This window comes from Athalia rosae, chromosome 1 (genome assembly GCF_917208135.1).
Source record: "Athalia rosae chromosome 1, iyAthRosa1.1, whole genome shotgun sequence".
In the NCBI taxonomy this organism is placed as follows: Eukaryota; Metazoa; Arthropoda; class Insecta; order Hymenoptera; family Athaliidae; genus Athalia; species Athalia rosae.
This window is the reverse complement of record NC_064026.1, coordinates 19,574,059-19,590,563: the sequence shown is the minus strand read 5'-3', so window position 1 is coordinate 19,590,563 and position 16,505 is coordinate 19,574,059. Positions and strand designations below refer to the sequence as shown.

The following is a 16,505-nucleotide window of genomic DNA, read 5'->3' as shown; positions in this document are numbered from 1 at the left end:
TATATCTACCCAAACGATTAAAAAATTACATTGTTAATAATTGCGTGGGTTTCAAAGGCTCGCCAAGGTCCGTCTAATGTGTATGCTTGATCAAAAGCACGGAATATTCTGCTGGTAAATCAGGGGTCTCCTACGACGCGAGACTCACTTACCGCGGACAGATTTCTACCCTAGGCTGAACTGTTTTTCGCAGAACTTCAGTCATCCTGGCTCCATGTCTTCTCAAAGCTAAATTCGTCGCTTGCGACTCCGAGCGGTGCGAGCATTCGTCACCCGAGTTGCTCCGTGTTAAATTTGCGGGCTGTGTTTGGGGTTACAACGATGTATAAGCAGGACCTTTAACCCTTGTGGACAGGGTCATACCTTCGGTATCAAAAAAAGGAACAAAAACCCTTGTGGATGATTTCATCCCAAGCATTATATGGCAGCTCGAAATATGTTGATAATTAATTGTTGGTGTGATAAAGTCAAGCGATGTGTATGACTCGAGTCAAAGTATTGGAATAATTTATTATTTAGCAATTTCCCGGTACAATGCATTTGGGAGCAAACGTTCGTGTAACCAAAATGGGAATTGGAATTACTTTAGGTCTTCTATGCCTTTTGTACTTCTATATGCACAGAGGACCGTCTTACTCCAGCATAGACAACCGAGATGTTGTCTCTATGAAAGCTCTACTAGCTGGTGCTATCAAAGCTGCTGAAATGGGTGGAATTGAAGTGGTTTCTGTCCACAGCAATATACACGCACTTAATCTTGCCAGCAAAGGAAAAACTAAAGAAGGTATTGTGTGTGACAGAAGCTCAACACAGCTCAAGTCGATTAAAATGAATTTGATTTGGTAAATCTCTGTAATTAATTATTGTAACTTCCAAAGGTGTGAATGATCCAGTAACAGCTGCAGATTACCGATCGCATTGTGCAATGTATCAAGCTTTGATTAATGCATTCCCAAAAATAACTGTCATATCAGAAGAACTGTCTGTAGGCTGTGATAAAGTAGATACTCCAGACTTAAAAGAGACTTTGAAAAATTCTGGGCAACTTGACGTCGGTTATGATAGTCCGGTGAATGCCAATGACATTACTGTGTGGATTGATCCTCTAGATGCTACGAAAGAATTTACAGGTTGGAGTGTGTGAATAGTCTAGTCTAAAATCATATGAGATATGGATTTGTATGCACAGATCTTTTGACAATTTTTTGGATGTTTCAATACATTCACACACACACAACATAATAGAACTCTCATATCTACTTCCAGAAAATTTGGTGCAGTATGTAACCACGCTGGTATGTGTTGCTGTGAAGGGCGAACCGGTAATGGGAATCATTCATAAGCCTTTCAGTAAAGAGACATATTGGGCTTGGCTTAATCATGGTGTATCAACAAACTTAAACGTTCCAAAAGTAATGATTTCCAAAATCCTCCACCTAACGAACCTTCCAATTTAGTAAAGCAGTCATAATGTTTTATTGTATCATTATCAATCTTTTCAAAAACGACCTCTTAATTTTAATAATATATTTGTGATGAAATTTATTTCAACAGCCAAAGAAAGGTAGAACTCCAGTTCTCATCGTATCACGATCTCACGCTGGTGGGGTCCATAATGTATCAAAAGCAAAGTTTGGTGATGATGTGCAGATAATTTCTGCCGCAGGTTCAGGTGGATATGCTAAATCTTAATGATGTTTGAATGCTCTTCTTCAAGTTTGCATATACAGTTCTCATTTGAACAAAATCTCAACCAAACCATTCTAACTGCATAATGATTTTGTACAGGATATAAATCTTTAGAAGTTGCTGTTGGAAATGCAACGGCTTATTTACACATAACTGCCATTAAAAAATGGGACATTTGCGCTGGAGCTGCCATAATCAGGTGAGACTCTCAACTTACAATTTTGATTTCGTAAACCTTACATAATGGTGATCTTTTAGCAAATTTGAATACCGGTATGAAGAAATTTTGAACTCTTCTTAAGAAAATTGTCACGATATTTTTTTGATTTTATGACACAGTTCGCTGGGTGGTCAAATGACTCCGCTTTACAGCCCACCACCAATTCAATTTGGTGCAACGGATCCAACATTCTTAAGTACTGGTTTGCTAGCTACAATGTGCGACCATCAGTGGTACATGCAAAAGTTGAATCTTGCTGGAATATGAAACCCCCATCACCACACAATGGACGCTTTCTATTGACAAAATGTCAACCATCTCCTGATTCTAAGGATGTTTTTTATCCGATTACTAAATATTGATAGTAAGAAGAATCATTGATTGTTTTTTTTTCTACGTTATAATTTATGTAGTGAACAGTTTTTCAACTCAATTTACCTAGTTCGTCTACGTTGTAATATATATGTACATAAGATTCACCTATGTGAATTCTTTTGGAGTATGGACGTGAAAGAGTAAGCTCAAGTATATAACATCAACCATTATCAGATAGGAAAAACAATGTAGACAATAAATTATAATGCTACTTGTACCCCATTCTTTCGTATCTTGATTTGTGATGGGAAATATAGTTGTTATCGGTTGTCCGACTGTTCTTTTTTTATTTAGAATCTACGATTATTCGATTTTTTAAACACTGACATTCGCTATTATTAAGTTATACGTGCAGATACATGTCAGACATCATGACACATCACGCTTAGGTTCGGAACACCTCCTCACCTCCTAAAAACTATCGAGAAAACATAACAATCAAGGTGTGCCAAATTATCATGATATTGCATGCATACATGCTTTTCAATTACGGAAGTTCTTTAGTCCTCCTGGTCCTTCTAGTACGAAGTATAGTTACTCAATGTTCATACTCTTGATACGCATGCCAACATCATGTTGTACGTATGTACATAATATTGTATCTCATTAGTTATAATAATGATCCATGCGAAATGAATTCATGATGTACGTACTACGTACGTATGTACTACATACGTACCATAATTATCGTAAATGTACCATATATTTTGTATAATCCGCAATCCTTGGTCTTCAGTAGTAGGAAAAAATACAATAATCCTCCACGATAGCCATTTCATAAATAAAATTATCTGAAAAAAAATTTCAAATATACTACGTATGTTCCCGGTATCTGCCAAGGTGCTATTACACGCATGCGACTGCGACAAGCCACGACAAGCGTCGCGCGACAAGAATCTGCTGATTCACTGAAATTGAATGGGGTAGGGATGCACCTCTATCATAGCCGAACCAATTTTTTGTCGCACGCTTCGCAAGAAAGTAAACCTTAAGGCGGTCTCAAGCAGCGTCGCCTTCGCGAAGACCGTCTCATTGGCGAACTTGACAGTATGAAGATGTTCGGGCTATGTCTAAGATGAAAATGGGGCATCAAGTGCTCGTGAATAAAAGACGCGCATTTTAACGTAATTTCTTGCGGGTTGTGTTTTATGCAGTTATAACGGCATTCAAGGGGTCTACTGTTTCTTTCGACGCCTAGGAAAACAGTTATCTACCCCAAGACACCTTAAGTCGTAACTTTGTTTAATCATTCATAGTTTTCTTGATGGTCAGATCATCCACTTGTTGCACGAGTTTGATTTGAATTTCAGTATTTCCTCGAACAGGAAAAGTTCGAATAGAACACTCATTACTCGTTTACTTGTTATTCGTCAAAGTGTACACTTCTACTCGGAAGTGTAGTCATCATTCTTTTAATCGTTAGAAATGGCTCAGAATGATTGCGATGTGCAGATTAAATACATATATGATTTGCCTTTTCTCGAACGAGCAGAGCTATGTAGACTTCTGAACCAGGCAAATAAGTGGGTGGAACTCGCAGGTATTATGATCACCATAAATTAATAAATGTACTTGTTTGGATCAATTAGCTCGCAGAACTATTGAGTTTGTCACATGCTTAGTCTGTTACTGCCATATTCGTTGTTACTATCTGCTTACAGTAAATGTTATAGCTTGTTATAATTAATTATCACAAGGGCGTTGTTTTCTTGAGAACAGGTAGATACATGAATTTCAATGATCTAACTATTGAACAATTGAAGAAGCACAAAAATCCAACAGACGAGCTCCTGACAAAATGGAGCCATCAAAACCATACCATTGTCGAACTGTTTATCGCACTATCAAGGATGCAACATTACAAATCGATGCTTACTCTCAAACCTTTTGTAGATCGCAAATATCATGTGCTGATAGGTAACAGAAATTCGAATATTAGTAGATTAGTACACCGGAAGGAAGTCGGTCTTAATTCAAAAGATTTGAAAATTGGTTCTCAAAACTTCAACCAAGTTCACCCGGTCCAAATTGAGGATCCAAAAGTTGTAATTAATCAAAGCGATAATGAAGAAGGAACAAAAATCTTGAACAGACAACCAGAACCAAACAATGGTTTTATACCAAGTAATTCGAATAACTTGCTGGCACCCTCGTCTGTACCATTTCCAAATGCTGCACCTACCCTACGACCTGTTATCAGTACCACTAAGATTGATAACCAACTTGTGTTTACCTCGGTCGATACTACTTTGCCTCAGGTCTCATATGATGAATTAGCTAGGGCAACCAATGGTTGGAGTGTCCATGCTATTTTGGGAAAGGGTGGTTTTGGCACTGTGTTCAGAGGTGAGTTTGATTAAAAACTCTTTATATTTGCTCAACTTTATATTTTTGACTGCTCTTATATCGATATAGTTAGATGTAGTTCATAGTCTAAATTCTATTATGTTTTTTAATGAATTAAATATTTCAGGTACTTGGAAGAATACACAAGTGGCAATTAAGAGAATAGAACAGCGTGGGTCTGCTACAAATGAGCGCCATGCAATTCAGCTCCAGCAATCTTTAAGAGAATTAAAGATCTTGGACTCATACAGACATGATAACATATTATCACTGTATGCCTATAGTATGGGTGACGATGCACCCTGTTTAGTATATCAATTCATGCCCAATGGTTCTTTGGAAGATAGGCTATTGTTAAGACGAGGAACAAAACCTCTATCTTGGTTGCAAAGGCATGAAATAGCCAAAGGAACAGCTAGAGGCTTACAGTTTTTACACACTATTGGGGATAAGCCTCTGATCCATGGTGATATCAAAAGTGCTAATATTTTGTTGGATAAGAACCTTGAACCAAGGATCGGTGATTTTGGATTGGCCCGAGAAGGAGCGGAAAAGGACTACATGAAAGTAAGCCAAATTTCGATTTCATACACTTTTTTTTACATGTTTTTTCTTTTTCAATTTGTGACTGTTTTAAATTGACTTAATCTTTACAGGTGAGCAGAATTCACGGCACAAGGCCTTACCTACCACACGAATTCTTACATGACAAAATCTTGTCAACAAAAATTGATACCTATAGTTACGGGATTGTACTATTTGAGCTAGCCACTGGCTTAGCAGCATACGATGGTGGAAGACCAGAGAATAAATTTCTGAAGGATTTTATGGACAGTCAAGAAGAAAGAAACCTATTGTTTTTAAAAGACGATAAAGCTGGCAAGGAAAACGAACAGGTGTATGATAATTTAATCATTTTAGGAAAGTGGTGTTCTAACAGATTATCTAAAGACAGACCCGAAATGGTTTTGGTTCTTCAAAAAATCGACGAGCTTTGAACATCAAAAGCCAAATTTTTTATTCAAGTGGCCAGACTCTAAAGTGGTATCCAAAATTAGATAATTATAATAACGAACCAATTATTGGTCATATTTTCAAATTTAATTCATTGGCATACATCACCACTTACATTCTAAGAACAAAATTAGGAATCGATTGTGATACACTGTAAATATGAAATTCATACCCAATATAGTATATTTTATGTATGTACATATACAAAAGTGAAGACTTTAGAATATATCAATTTATTTTATTTGAACTGGAAACCTTATATTTTAGAGACCCAACGCCTTATGGAATGATAAAAAATCCACGAAAATGGTTTAACTTCAGTTATCACGTTACATACATGAACGTTATACATGTAAGAAGGTTTGTTAGTCCCAAATGAATAAAATAATCTACTGCATAGCCGATGCCCAAGGTGGACTCATTGGTTGGGGATTTTGTAAGTAAGACATAACAACCGCTGAGATGGATAACATGAAACTGCTTAAAATTTGTTTTGTATCATCGCTGACCCGAGAATTGGCAAAGCTAATGCATGAACAGTAAAGTGCAACCCACGCACACCATTTAAGCCGCATCATCAGACCGCACATGCTGAAGATCATTCCTAATATATTCATATAATCTGGCGTCAAATCATCGCCCGGTTGAGCCTGGCTATTAGAGATTATCGGCTTGTACCGAACTTCCTTGTCAGGACGACGTGGATCTGAAGAGTTGTTCATTCTGAAATGCAGATATGTACGTAAATTAAGTTACCAAAAAAAAAACCATGCCTGATTCAAATTTGATATAAAAAGAGCTTTTTGAAATCTTTTCAAAAAGATAAAAACAGCAATTGCCCATAACTAATGTAAGAAACGGTAGGTGAAGGATTCACGTCTAAACATGAGTAACCGAATTTTTACATACTTGTAAATTTAGGATTCTGTAGGTTAGGAACAATCGTTGACAGCAATTTGAGGTATAGCCAAAAAAATTCGCACAGGTGTAAGTTGGTGAGATTTGCTACTGATCTCTTTTTATTTAGGTGTGACAAATGTAACAACAATCGACAGCAAGATTTTTTGTAACGTGACGAAAAATCACTTGAGGCTAAGATTCAGGACGGTTAATCACAATTCACAACATATGATTGCACAACCCCCCTAATCTCTGCCTTGGCTCAACTTCTGTAGGTAGGTCAAACTAGAGACCCTTTACTGACAGTACAGGGTCTCTAGTCAGTGCGCTTGACCGTCGTTGACTGAAGATTCGCTACTAGCGACGAAATTATGGGATATATCCCTCTTATTTCCTGTCAAATCTTCACCAATCGCAGCTTCGGAGGAGTCAAGTGACATCTGACATAACCTATGTTTCGAGAATCATTACATTTGTTGTCAAATTGTTTACTTTGAGTAATTTATTGTATGAAACATCTATAAACTGCGTTCTAGTTTTACATAATACATTGTGTTTTTAAGACAGGTCAGTAAAATAGATTAACAATAATCATAGAATTATGTCTATTAATCATTGATCAGAACTTTGTTCAAAAGCTTAATGTTATGTTGTTGTTTTGTACAGTTAATAATTCTACATATTTATTAATCTACATACAGGAACATGGGTGAACGTAAGGGGACTAATCACTACTATCCACCCGACTATGACCCCAAGGTTGGCGGGCTCAACAAGTTCCTTGGAACACATGCATTGCGGGAACGAGCCCGCAAACTACATATGGGTATCCTAATAATTCGGTTTGAGATGCCATACAATATCTGGTGCGATGGATGTGGAAATCACATTGGAATGGGTGTTCGATACAATGCTGAAAAGAAAAAAGTTGGAATGTATTATAGCACTCCTTTGTATCAATTTCGAATGAAATGTCACCTCTGTGATAATCATTTTGAAATTAAAACGGACCCAGCCGTGAGTCTCAGTCGATATTTTTTTTGTACATCTAAGTCACAATGAAAAATCAAATTGATGGTTTGAAGTTGGTATAAATGTGTGTATTTTATCATTTCAATAGAATTTAGACTATATAATAGTCAGTGGTGCTCGGAGACAAGAAAATCGCTGGGACCCCATAGCAAACGAGCAATGCGTGCCAGAAACTAAAGAAGTTTCACATAGATTGTACGATGATGCTATGTTTAAAGTAGAACATCAAACGGAGGATGTAAAAATCTCAAAGAATCGAGACCCAGTACTCACAAAGCTGATCAATATGAAAACACCAACTTGGAAAGACGACTATAGCTCTAATTGTGTGCTCCGAGCCAAATTTCGGGTAAATCTTGACCTTTCTAATTTTACTCTATTTAACCGGCGAACTCCCGAGGGGTCATAATAACCGACCGTATTAATTCATTCATATGTTTCAGGCAACAAAGAAGGAGCTTCAACAGAAACAAGTAATAGACGCTACTCTACTAGACAAGTCAAGTCTGAATATTAAATTAGTATCTGAGCATGAAGATGACATAAAACTAGCACGCTCTATAACTTCATATTCTAAAAACAGTGAGTCTAGAAGTGTACTATAAATGATTCCACTTGACTTCATATCAACTATTTCTTGCTAACATATAAAATGTGTTTTTTTCATTAGGTTCACCAAACCCCCTGAAAAACCTCCCCAAAAGACTAAAGCTTGGAAAGCCGATAGTGGCAAAACATCATGCAAGGGAAAAACTATCTCGGCAATTGATAGGAATTGAAATAAATAGTGAAAAACCAAAACAAGACAAACTGCCTATTGCAACTGAAACTTCTACTTCGCAGTCAACAGAAAAACAACCTGGTGTGAGCGAACTCTCTGTCACTCAATCGACTAATGAGTCGAGTAGTAATAATGGTCAAACTCCATCTCTTGTTGTCTACGATTCTTCAAGTTCAGAAAGTGGTCCTGAACCTTTGTAAATGATTCTTTCAGTATGTACAACCTCAGAAAGAACATACTTCACCAACTAATATCACTCAGATCTTACAACTGATATAAACTTTAGTTTGTTTCATGTATTGTATATATTAAATTCGTTAATAGTATTAAATAAATATTTCTTAACTTAAGTGTTCGTGTTCTCTTATATTTGACCTTGCTCAATTTTGGGTTTAGTACTCATTTGATTCGTCGCCGTTGCATCGAGCATGAAGAATTTTGTTAGACATAAAAAGGAGCGTTTGTACCATACTAGTGTAAAATTTTGCAGTCCTCACTGACACTGTGACTTAAGAGTTGCAAAGCCAGTTTTACTCTCATTTTTTCAAAAGAAAACTTTATGCGGCATCTTCTAAACTGATAAATATTAGAATATTTGAGAAAATATATGATATGGTTTGAAATACTAAAAGCAAACAGACTTTGCATTAATAATAACTACTTCACATTTCGATGGATGAATCTTTTGGGACCTAACATGACAACCAATCACATTACTAGAATGGCACCGATATTGTATATCAGTGGTTACTAGTGGCAAGTGCTACACACATCTCGTATGCTGGAATTTTCGCCATGTGTTCACGATTGTTGTTACATTAAAGTTTTCGGACAATTTATGCTTTAATTCCGCTTGTTCAGGCAGAAATTCTGAAGTTCATTGCGTGAAAATTCTGAACAATGAATTTTATACCCTGTACAACATGGGTAAAAAGAGGAGTAGCAGCGGCAACTCCTGATAAGGTTAAGTGCTCACGTTGTCTTGCAACAGATGAATGATACAGAATTCGGAGTGAGACTACATTAAACTTATTGTAAACATTTATTGAATCATTATTCAAATTCTCATAGGTTCAACTTACTCCTCAAGAATTGGAGCAAATCATAAAACAAACTCAGTCAGACCTTAAGTAAGTTTTAACAAGTATATCTCTTGGAACATTGTTCACATTTTACTCTGTGATTATTTATAGGGATGTCGAAAATAGTTCAGATGAATCTGACGAAGAATCTACGACTTCAAAAAAATCAAAAGTCAAAAAAGAAAAATCCACCCCCATTGACGAATCCATGGAAGATGATGAATACAACTTTGACAAATATGATGAAGAAGGTACATGCTATTGAGAGTCATATTTGTCTGAACTTTTACCTTTATGCTTTTTTCAACAGGAGATAATACACACTGTAATATTGGCGGATTAGCTGTCATCAACGAAGATGGGACGGATCCTTATGTGACGATACCAGATAGTGGAGATGAGGATTCGGAAAAAGAGGATGATGTTATTAAGCCGGATGACAATCTTGTTTTGATAGGGCATGTTGAAGGAGATGCCAGCATCCTTGAAGTATTTGGTATGTTTGAGCTACTTTCTACTATGAATTTATAATCGTCCTGTTGAAATGGAAGAAGTCTAAAGCAGAAAATGAATTGTAGGTACATAGTGTATGAAATGTGATGGTTATCAAGTCACACATTGATCTTTTGTATCTGCTAATATTTCTCAGCACAGTTTAAAAATTTGAAGTATCAACATAGGGCAATGTTGAAACTGAATATTGTTTTCAAAATTTGTAAACAGTGTACAATGAGGCTGAAGGATCATTCTATTGTCACCATGACATTTTATTGCCATCATTTCCTTTGTGCTTGGAATGGATGAGCTTCGATCCCAGTGATGCGAAACCAGGTAATTTAAATTTTGTCATCAACACTAAGAAAAGAAATAATTAATTTGTTCAACATCATTTGAAATTTGAAGGTAATTTTTGTGCCATTGGTAACATGACTCCCATTATTGAGGTATGGGACTTGGATCTAGTAGACTGTTTAGAGCCAGTATTCAAACTTGGCTGTAAGCCAAGTAAGAAGAAAAAGCAGAAAAGAATCGGTCATAAAGACGCTGTTCTTGATGTAGCATGGAATTGTAATTACACGTTAGTAGTATATTGATTGGCTTCCATAATATGTTATCATACATAGATGTTATTAACGAATTCACCTTTCTCAGCTGGGGAGTGAAATTGTCTTTTCTCGTTCAACTCATGTCATAATAATTTTTTGCAGTCATGTGTTGGCCAGTGGTTCGGTAGATCAGACCGTACTTTTATGGGATTTAGATAATGGATCGCCAGTTACCAAATTGAGTACGTTTAACGAAAAAGTACAAGCTATCAAGTGGCATCCAAGTGAAGCTCAACAATTATTAACAGGCTGCAGTGATAAGTACGTGTCCGGTTCATTATTGATTTATTTGATCTAGTTAGAACTGTGACGGATGAAAAGAGATCCAAAATTTTTTTATTCCTTCAAATTTCAGATATGCAAGATTATTCGACTGTCGTAGTGAAAATAATTTCAAGACTTGGGAGTGCTCTGGTGAAGTAGAACGGGTCTTATGGAATCACTTCGATCCTACTTACTGTTATGTAAGTACGCACACAGAAAAAAATATTTATAGCATCATCAGTTCTAAATAAATCTTTTCTTTTTTTAGATAAGCACCGACAATGGAACGATTTTCTACATAGACACCAGAAATGAGAAGCCATTGTGGACAGTATCTGCGCATGAAAAAGAAGTGACAGGTATATTAATGTTGGTCTGATCAATGTGTGCAATCTATGTATGAAAAATACTCATTCCATTACAGGTTTGATTCTCAGTTCTTCTTGTCCTGGGTTGTTGGTTAGCTGTTCAACTGACAGTTGTTTGAAAGTTTGGGATGTTATCAGTAACGAAAAGCCTGAGTTGGTGTGGGAAACAAAGACAAACTTGGGAGCATTACAATGTTTGGAAGCTAGTCCAAATAGTCCGTTCATGTTTGCCACTGGAGGCGATAATAAATCACATAATTTCAAACTATATGATCTTTTAGAAAGTACTTTGGGTAAGTAGATGTACCTGGTGCTGGTCTACTTTCTTTTTTTTATTTTCTAAGTAAGAGTTATATCATGGTTGTTTTAGTATCACAAAGGTTTTCCGAACGACCTTTGGTAAAAATCAAGTGTGAAGAAACTCCATCAGAAGTTATATTTAATGCAAAGAGTAACACAGGCGAGGTTATGGATGTTACCGAAGAAATGAGTTCGATGGCTCTGGGTTCAGCACCACTTAGTAATACGAATAAAAAGAAAAAGCGAAACAAAAAATGAACGTATTTAAATATAATGTAACGTTATCTCTGTTGGTTTGCATTAAATATTACCTATTTTGTATTTATTTTGTCGTAAGTTCTTACACATCCTTTGTCTATCTAATTTTCCAAAAGTATCATCAAAAATTTTTACAGCAATTTTGGTTATTTAGTGAAGAGAAATGTGTTGCTGGAGAAGTTTGATTTTGCAATAAATGAATTTTATTAGAATATTTACATTTAAAATCATTAGGTTACATGTGTTAAAGCATAAGTGTGAACCAAGTTTCCAAAACTCAATCAGCACTGGAAAAAAAAAATTTCAGGAATTTTACCTGTCGAAAGAGATGCAGAATCGAGCAAAAATTGATATAACAATCTGGAATATGTCAAAATTGTTCAATCCAGCTCAGATCCGAAGTGTTTGACAAATAATATCCAACATAATACAAAAGTAATATACTTGCATCTGAGTTTGCATAATCATTAACTATATGATCCATATATATGAGATATATTCAATTTACATATTTTTCCTAATCTTATTACAAAATAGACTCTACGAATAAGGTGCTGTCTTTTATGCGACCTTTGTAGAAGCCTGAATAAAATTTGGATTCCTACTATTAATGCAGTATTATGAATTTCAGTTGCACAAAATGATTACATCATAGACTATAACAAACGGAACGATTTTTTAATATTCCTAAATTATTTACATGAAAATGAAACGGGTATTTTGCTGAAACTGTTGAATAGAAAAATATGTATCACCTAACTAAAAGAGATTTAGATGAACGGAGACATGTACAGGCACACACTATGAACTACAGTTGTAGCAAAATATTTATCCACAAAATTATTGGGATCATTTTGTCTGACAAGTATACTGGGAATTTCAACATGAAAGTCGTAATAAACTATAATTCAATGCAGCTGACCGTTAATGGTTTATGTTTTCACTTTTGGTGCTAAAAATCTGACCCTACAGAACTTGGGCAAGAGTAAAATAAATAAGACACTTAGAATAGTTGAATCTTGGATAAAAATGTGCTTTTCAATGTGGGCTGCAAAATTTTCCATATATGGTCAATTATCACTAGCTTTGAAGGTATTGCAGATCTATTAACTTAATCAGGCTCAACTATAAAAGAGGAAAATTTGCGTTATGGAATTTTATGTGTTTAATTAATAATGGGTATCATAATGAACTATGTAAAACAGTCTTTTCATATTACTCCAAATACGAACATACAATAGGGGTTGAAGGATTATTATGAATAACGATCGTTGTCGAACAGACGATTGAGTAAATTTTAATTACTAACACATTCACATAAGTATCTAAATACATACGTCTTGCACGCCACTACCATGGTACAGGTGAGTTTTGATTTGATAGTTATTTTCTTTCTCTAATGGTATCCGATAATCGCTAGATAAATGAATGCTTCATTTTAAAAACAATTGAAGACTATTCGATTTGGCCACTTTAATTTTTTTGTTTATCTAGATTCAGATTACTGGCTATGTGGCTAATGGCTCGAAATCGATTTACGAAAATGTATTACCACATGGTACAGTTCATCTCAATCGTTGTATTCATTACTATGGCAGTATTGTATGTGGATGGATATTGGGAACTGCATTTGATATTCTTATACTTTTCACAGTTATTTGAAATCACAAAAGATAAATCTGTCGTTTTTGCAAGTATATCAAAATATGCAGATGGTTTTCCATGAAGTTTTGACCTGTGATAATCGTCTCTTAGTTGTACTTTGAAGTCGTCAGTTTCCGTAAAGAGAATAGTGTGTTCAAGCATCACAGGTTCATCTTATGAATTCAGAATATTCATCTGTTAAAACTGATTGATTGTTGGATAATTATAAGAAAGTAAGAAAAAAAAAAAATGAAATCTTGAATGTTTAGACAAAAAATTTTCACAATAATGTTGTGATAATATAGAAAACCCGTTTTATCTATTTCATATATGCTGAGTGATCTTAAGTGATATAACGAAGAAGTGTTATTATTGTTCGATTCATCATGTTTCTAATTTTAGAAATTACATAAATGATAATCATTTATCAGCTTCCGAATGTTGTTTGAGAATCTCTTCGACGTAATCCATTCACGATAGTTTTTTAGATAACTTAAATATGCTCATTATCTAATATGCTCTGTAGTGCTACAGATTTAATGAGGTTCGACGATCTTCCAATTCACACCATTCACGTGCATTATTTACAAAATTCACAATTAACAAATAGAATAGGTCTATTTGATAGATTCCTCAATTCTACTCAACAATGTGAATATTTCCTACACCTTTAAAAGAAACTCCAGAAAATATGTTTTGCTATTTTCGACTATTGTCATGGGCAGTTGGATGCTAGCCACCTTTCAATCATTTGCCCAAGGGCTTGTAACTATCAATTTCGGTAATTCAGTCGTGTAATATAGCACGCCATTTTGATAACTTTTAATTTAATTTGAAAAAGAATCAACCCGAAGTTACAATTCAAATATGTGTCTGAGGTAAGGTTTTCATGAATGGCCAATAATTTATAGAAAATCCAAATTTGTGAGAAAAATTATTCTGAGCAACTTCTCTATCTTGTTTTCAATTGTGTATTATACAATATCATCCTTAATAACTTGAAAAGCATGTAAAATTATAATCTGATCTCTGGCAGTGTGGTATCACTTGACACTGTGATGCGTACGATCTGTTACAAAGTATTTACGCTAAGGATGGACCTGACAACGAGTAACAACTAACTCTCATAAATGGTTAAAAACTGGGAAAGTACGTCATGAAACCAAAACATTGCATGGTTAGATATCCATAAATCTAATAACTGTATTACCAGTAGAATGTTCATGCAAAGCGCAAAACATTGATAGTAATTATCACCAGTATAGATACGGAACAACCAATTTCATCAAGGTGCATGAAGCAGCTGATATCTGACAGTTTGGTCTTTAGTATGTATAATATATTAATTACAAATATTTATGCACACGTCATAACAACGAACTAGGCATCGGTACCTATGTCCAGGCTTCTGGAATCCTGGTTAGAATCGTGCTGACTTCCATTTTCAGAAGAAGCACTGCTCGACAAACCTGACTGGTCGGAGCTTTTCTTTACTTTTGGTTTATATTCGGTGATGACAACGGTAACATTATTTACGGTGACCTCTTTAGTTTGTGCCGTACTTCGGTCTATGTTCTTGAGGCGAGGAGGATGCCTATTTTTACGTCTTGGTTTATCCAGTTTTCGCTCTTTGTCTTTACCACTGCTAGTTGTACTACTACCACTTCCACCCTCTTTTTTACCTGGCTTCAAGGGTGGCACATATTGTTGTTGAGCAACCTAAATGTAAAAGATTTTGGATGAAACTTTGTTGCCATGTGTGTGAATAATTGGGGCCGCACATACGGATTGTGTGAAATTCTAGAAACTTGCAAACCTGCTGAGCTACGAGCTGAGGGTTGATGCGGGGCTTCCGCGTAGAGGTTCCTTTGCGGACGTCACACATGAGGCACTTGAATGCTTCAGCTGTATTCCTATAGGTGCAGACACTGCAGTCCCAGTAGTTGTCTTCCAAAACCTTCGCCTGCCGCTTCCCACTTCCGGAATGGTTCATTGTTCATCGGAGTCAGTCGTGCTATGCTGAACCTTCTCAAAAGAGATCTTGGTCTCTCCTGCCCGCTTTCAGCCTCATCAAAACTAGTTTTATTATCACTTTTAAGTCTTTCAAATGTTTCCAAAAGAGCCAGGGTGACCGGATTTATCTAAAACTATGGATGGATGCCTAGATAATTTTCAGATGCATCAACTCAATGATACAGTTGGCCACATAGCATCTTCCTCAATGTCTAATTGACCGCCTTCATCCAATAACCATGTTATCCTTGTGCCAAATATCATTTTGAATAATCGAAATTTGACTGAAACAAAAAGACATGTATCATGATGGAGCAATCAATTGTTACGGAAAAAAAAGACATCGATAGACGATTTTCTTTGGCAGTGTGATTTTCCTTCGGTATATGCTAGACATTATATGGAGAACTTTATATTACGCCCAAGTTCCAAATAAAGATACAGAGTTGGTTGAATTACATTTGTTGCTGTGCAATAATAACGTTTCTCAACCCTTTCTGATTCTGTTCTAGATATTGCACATTGATGGCTATTGAAATTTGTGATGCTCATAGAAAATCGATTAACGGTTCTTCCACTTTTCAATCGTTTTGACATCGCGAGTACTCAAGTACCTAGGAATTAAAATCTGAACCTTTCGTGCTGCAGTGCAACGTTAATTGCATATGCAAACCTACCGTGCACCTATCAGTATTTCTAAGTGAGAACATACACACGTACGATACCATCAATGAATCGACACACAGAACTCGCCGTATACACACAAATACACCGTAGCTTTCTAGGCACGCAGGTAACAAACGGACTTACTTACGTCGATCGAGCCTTTAAACGAGAAGAACTTTTCGCAGTAGTGATCGCTCGCGTAGTAATTTAAATTATTCGACAGTAATGAACTCCGGGGGGGGATATTAGGCGGAGAAAACTAAATATTGACAAACAATCCAAGGTGCTCCTCGGCGCTGTTTTGCTGCCGCTCGAACGGCGGAACGCCTGAACTTAACCATTGCAGTTGTGTAGCTATGTATGTATATGATTGCAGTATGCTTGTATACATTTAGTTGCAGGTACAGTTGTGCAGGAGACCACAGATTGTGGCAACGCCGCTTTGCA

The 16,505-nt window shown here is 36.0% G+C and overlaps 6 protein-coding genes and 1 long non-coding RNA gene across 9 annotated transcripts; 4 read left to right on the top strand and 3 right to left on the bottom strand.

Annotated features, from left to right (window-relative positions):
• Nucleotides 1-185: 185 nt before the first annotated feature.
• On the top strand, nt 186-2,501 carry LOC105692427 (putative inositol monophosphatase 3). Its single transcript, XM_012411624.3, has 6 exons — nt 186-784; nt 879-1,130; nt 1,267-1,412; nt 1,555-1,672; nt 1,789-1,888; nt 2,029-2,501. The coding sequence occupies exons 1-6, from the start codon at nt 535-537 to the stop codon at nt 2,174-2,176; spliced, it is 1,014 nt and encodes a 337-aa protein (XP_012267047.2). The 5' UTR covers nt 186-534; the 3' UTR covers nt 2,177-2,501.
• A 53-nt stretch (nt 2,502-2,554) lies between these two features.
• LOC125500277 lies at nt 2,555-3,138 on the bottom strand. Its single transcript, XR_007277569.1, has 2 exons — nt 2,964-3,138; nt 2,555-2,702 (listed from the first exon to the last, which is right to left on the bottom strand). It is a non-coding gene; the product is annotated as an uncharacterized LOC125500277 (long non-coding RNA).
• Nucleotides 3,139-3,353: 215 nt separating this feature from the next.
• LOC105685197 (pelle-like serine/threonine-protein kinase pik-1) lies at nt 3,354-5,891 on the top strand. 2 transcript variants are annotated; one of them, XM_012399083.3, is made up of 5 exons: nt 3,354-3,824; nt 4,004-4,201; nt 4,298-4,630; nt 4,758-5,197; nt 5,287-5,891. In XM_012399083.3, the coding sequence occupies exons 1-5, from the start codon at nt 3,710-3,712 to the stop codon at nt 5,626-5,628; spliced, it is 1,428 nt and encodes a 475-aa protein (XP_012254506.2). In that variant the 5' UTR covers nt 3,354-3,709; the 3' UTR covers nt 5,629-5,891. The 2 variants fall into 2 exon arrangements, with proteins under 2 accessions (XP_012254506.2, XP_012254505.2); XM_012399082.3 differs by having other exon boundaries at nt 3,355-3,824; nt 4,004-4,630.
• LOC105685201 (protein Asterix) lies at nt 5,624-6,861 on the bottom strand. The gene is made up of 2 exons (XM_012399087.4): nt 6,554-6,861; nt 5,624-6,367 (listed from the first exon to the last, which is right to left on the bottom strand). The coding sequence occupies exon 2, from the start codon at nt 6,364-6,366 to the stop codon at nt 6,034-6,036; it is 333 nt and encodes a 110-aa protein (XP_012254510.1). The 5' UTR covers nt 6,367; nt 6,554-6,861; the 3' UTR covers nt 5,624-6,033.
• Nucleotides 6,862-6,949: 88 nt separating this feature from the next.
• LOC105692856 (coiled-coil domain-containing protein 130 homolog) lies at nt 6,950-8,707 on the top strand. Its single transcript, XM_012412354.4, has 5 exons — nt 6,950-7,111; nt 7,246-7,561; nt 7,665-7,925; nt 8,020-8,158; nt 8,247-8,707. Exons 2-5 carry the CDS (start codon nt 7,250-7,252, stop codon nt 8,555-8,557), a joined length of 1,023 nt encoding a protein of 340 aa, XP_012267777.2. The 5' UTR covers nt 6,950-7,111; nt 7,246-7,249; the 3' UTR covers nt 8,558-8,707.
• Nucleotides 8,708-9,084: 377 nt separating this feature from the next.
• Nucleotides 9,085-11,798, top strand: LOC105692855 (periodic tryptophan protein 1 homolog). The gene is made up of 11 exons (XM_012412353.3): nt 9,085-9,320; nt 9,429-9,487; nt 9,551-9,690; nt 9,750-9,935; nt 10,163-10,270; nt 10,343-10,517; nt 10,648-10,806; nt 10,901-11,009; nt 11,078-11,168; nt 11,234-11,470; nt 11,548-11,798. The coding sequence occupies exons 1-11, from the start codon at nt 9,258-9,260 to the stop codon at nt 11,733-11,735; spliced, it is 1,515 nt and encodes a 504-aa protein (XP_012267776.2). The 5' UTR covers nt 9,085-9,257; the 3' UTR covers nt 11,736-11,798.
• Nucleotides 11,799-11,915: 117 nt separating this feature from the next.
• On the bottom strand, nt 11,916-16,392 carry LOC105692862 (YY1-associated factor 2). 2 transcript variants are annotated; one of them, XM_012412363.4, is made up of 3 exons: nt 16,203-16,392; nt 15,196-15,676; nt 11,916-15,098 (listed from the first exon to the last, which is right to left on the bottom strand). In XM_012412363.4, exons 2-3 carry the CDS (start codon nt 15,370-15,372, stop codon nt 14,760-14,762), a joined length of 516 nt encoding a protein of 171 aa, XP_012267786.1. In that variant the 5' UTR covers nt 15,373-15,676; nt 16,203-16,392; the 3' UTR covers nt 11,916-14,759. The 2 variants fall into 2 exon arrangements, with proteins under 2 accessions (XP_012267786.1, XP_020711940.1); XM_020856281.3 differs by having other exon boundaries at nt 16,207-16,392.
• Nucleotides 16,393-16,505: the final 113 nt, after the last annotated feature.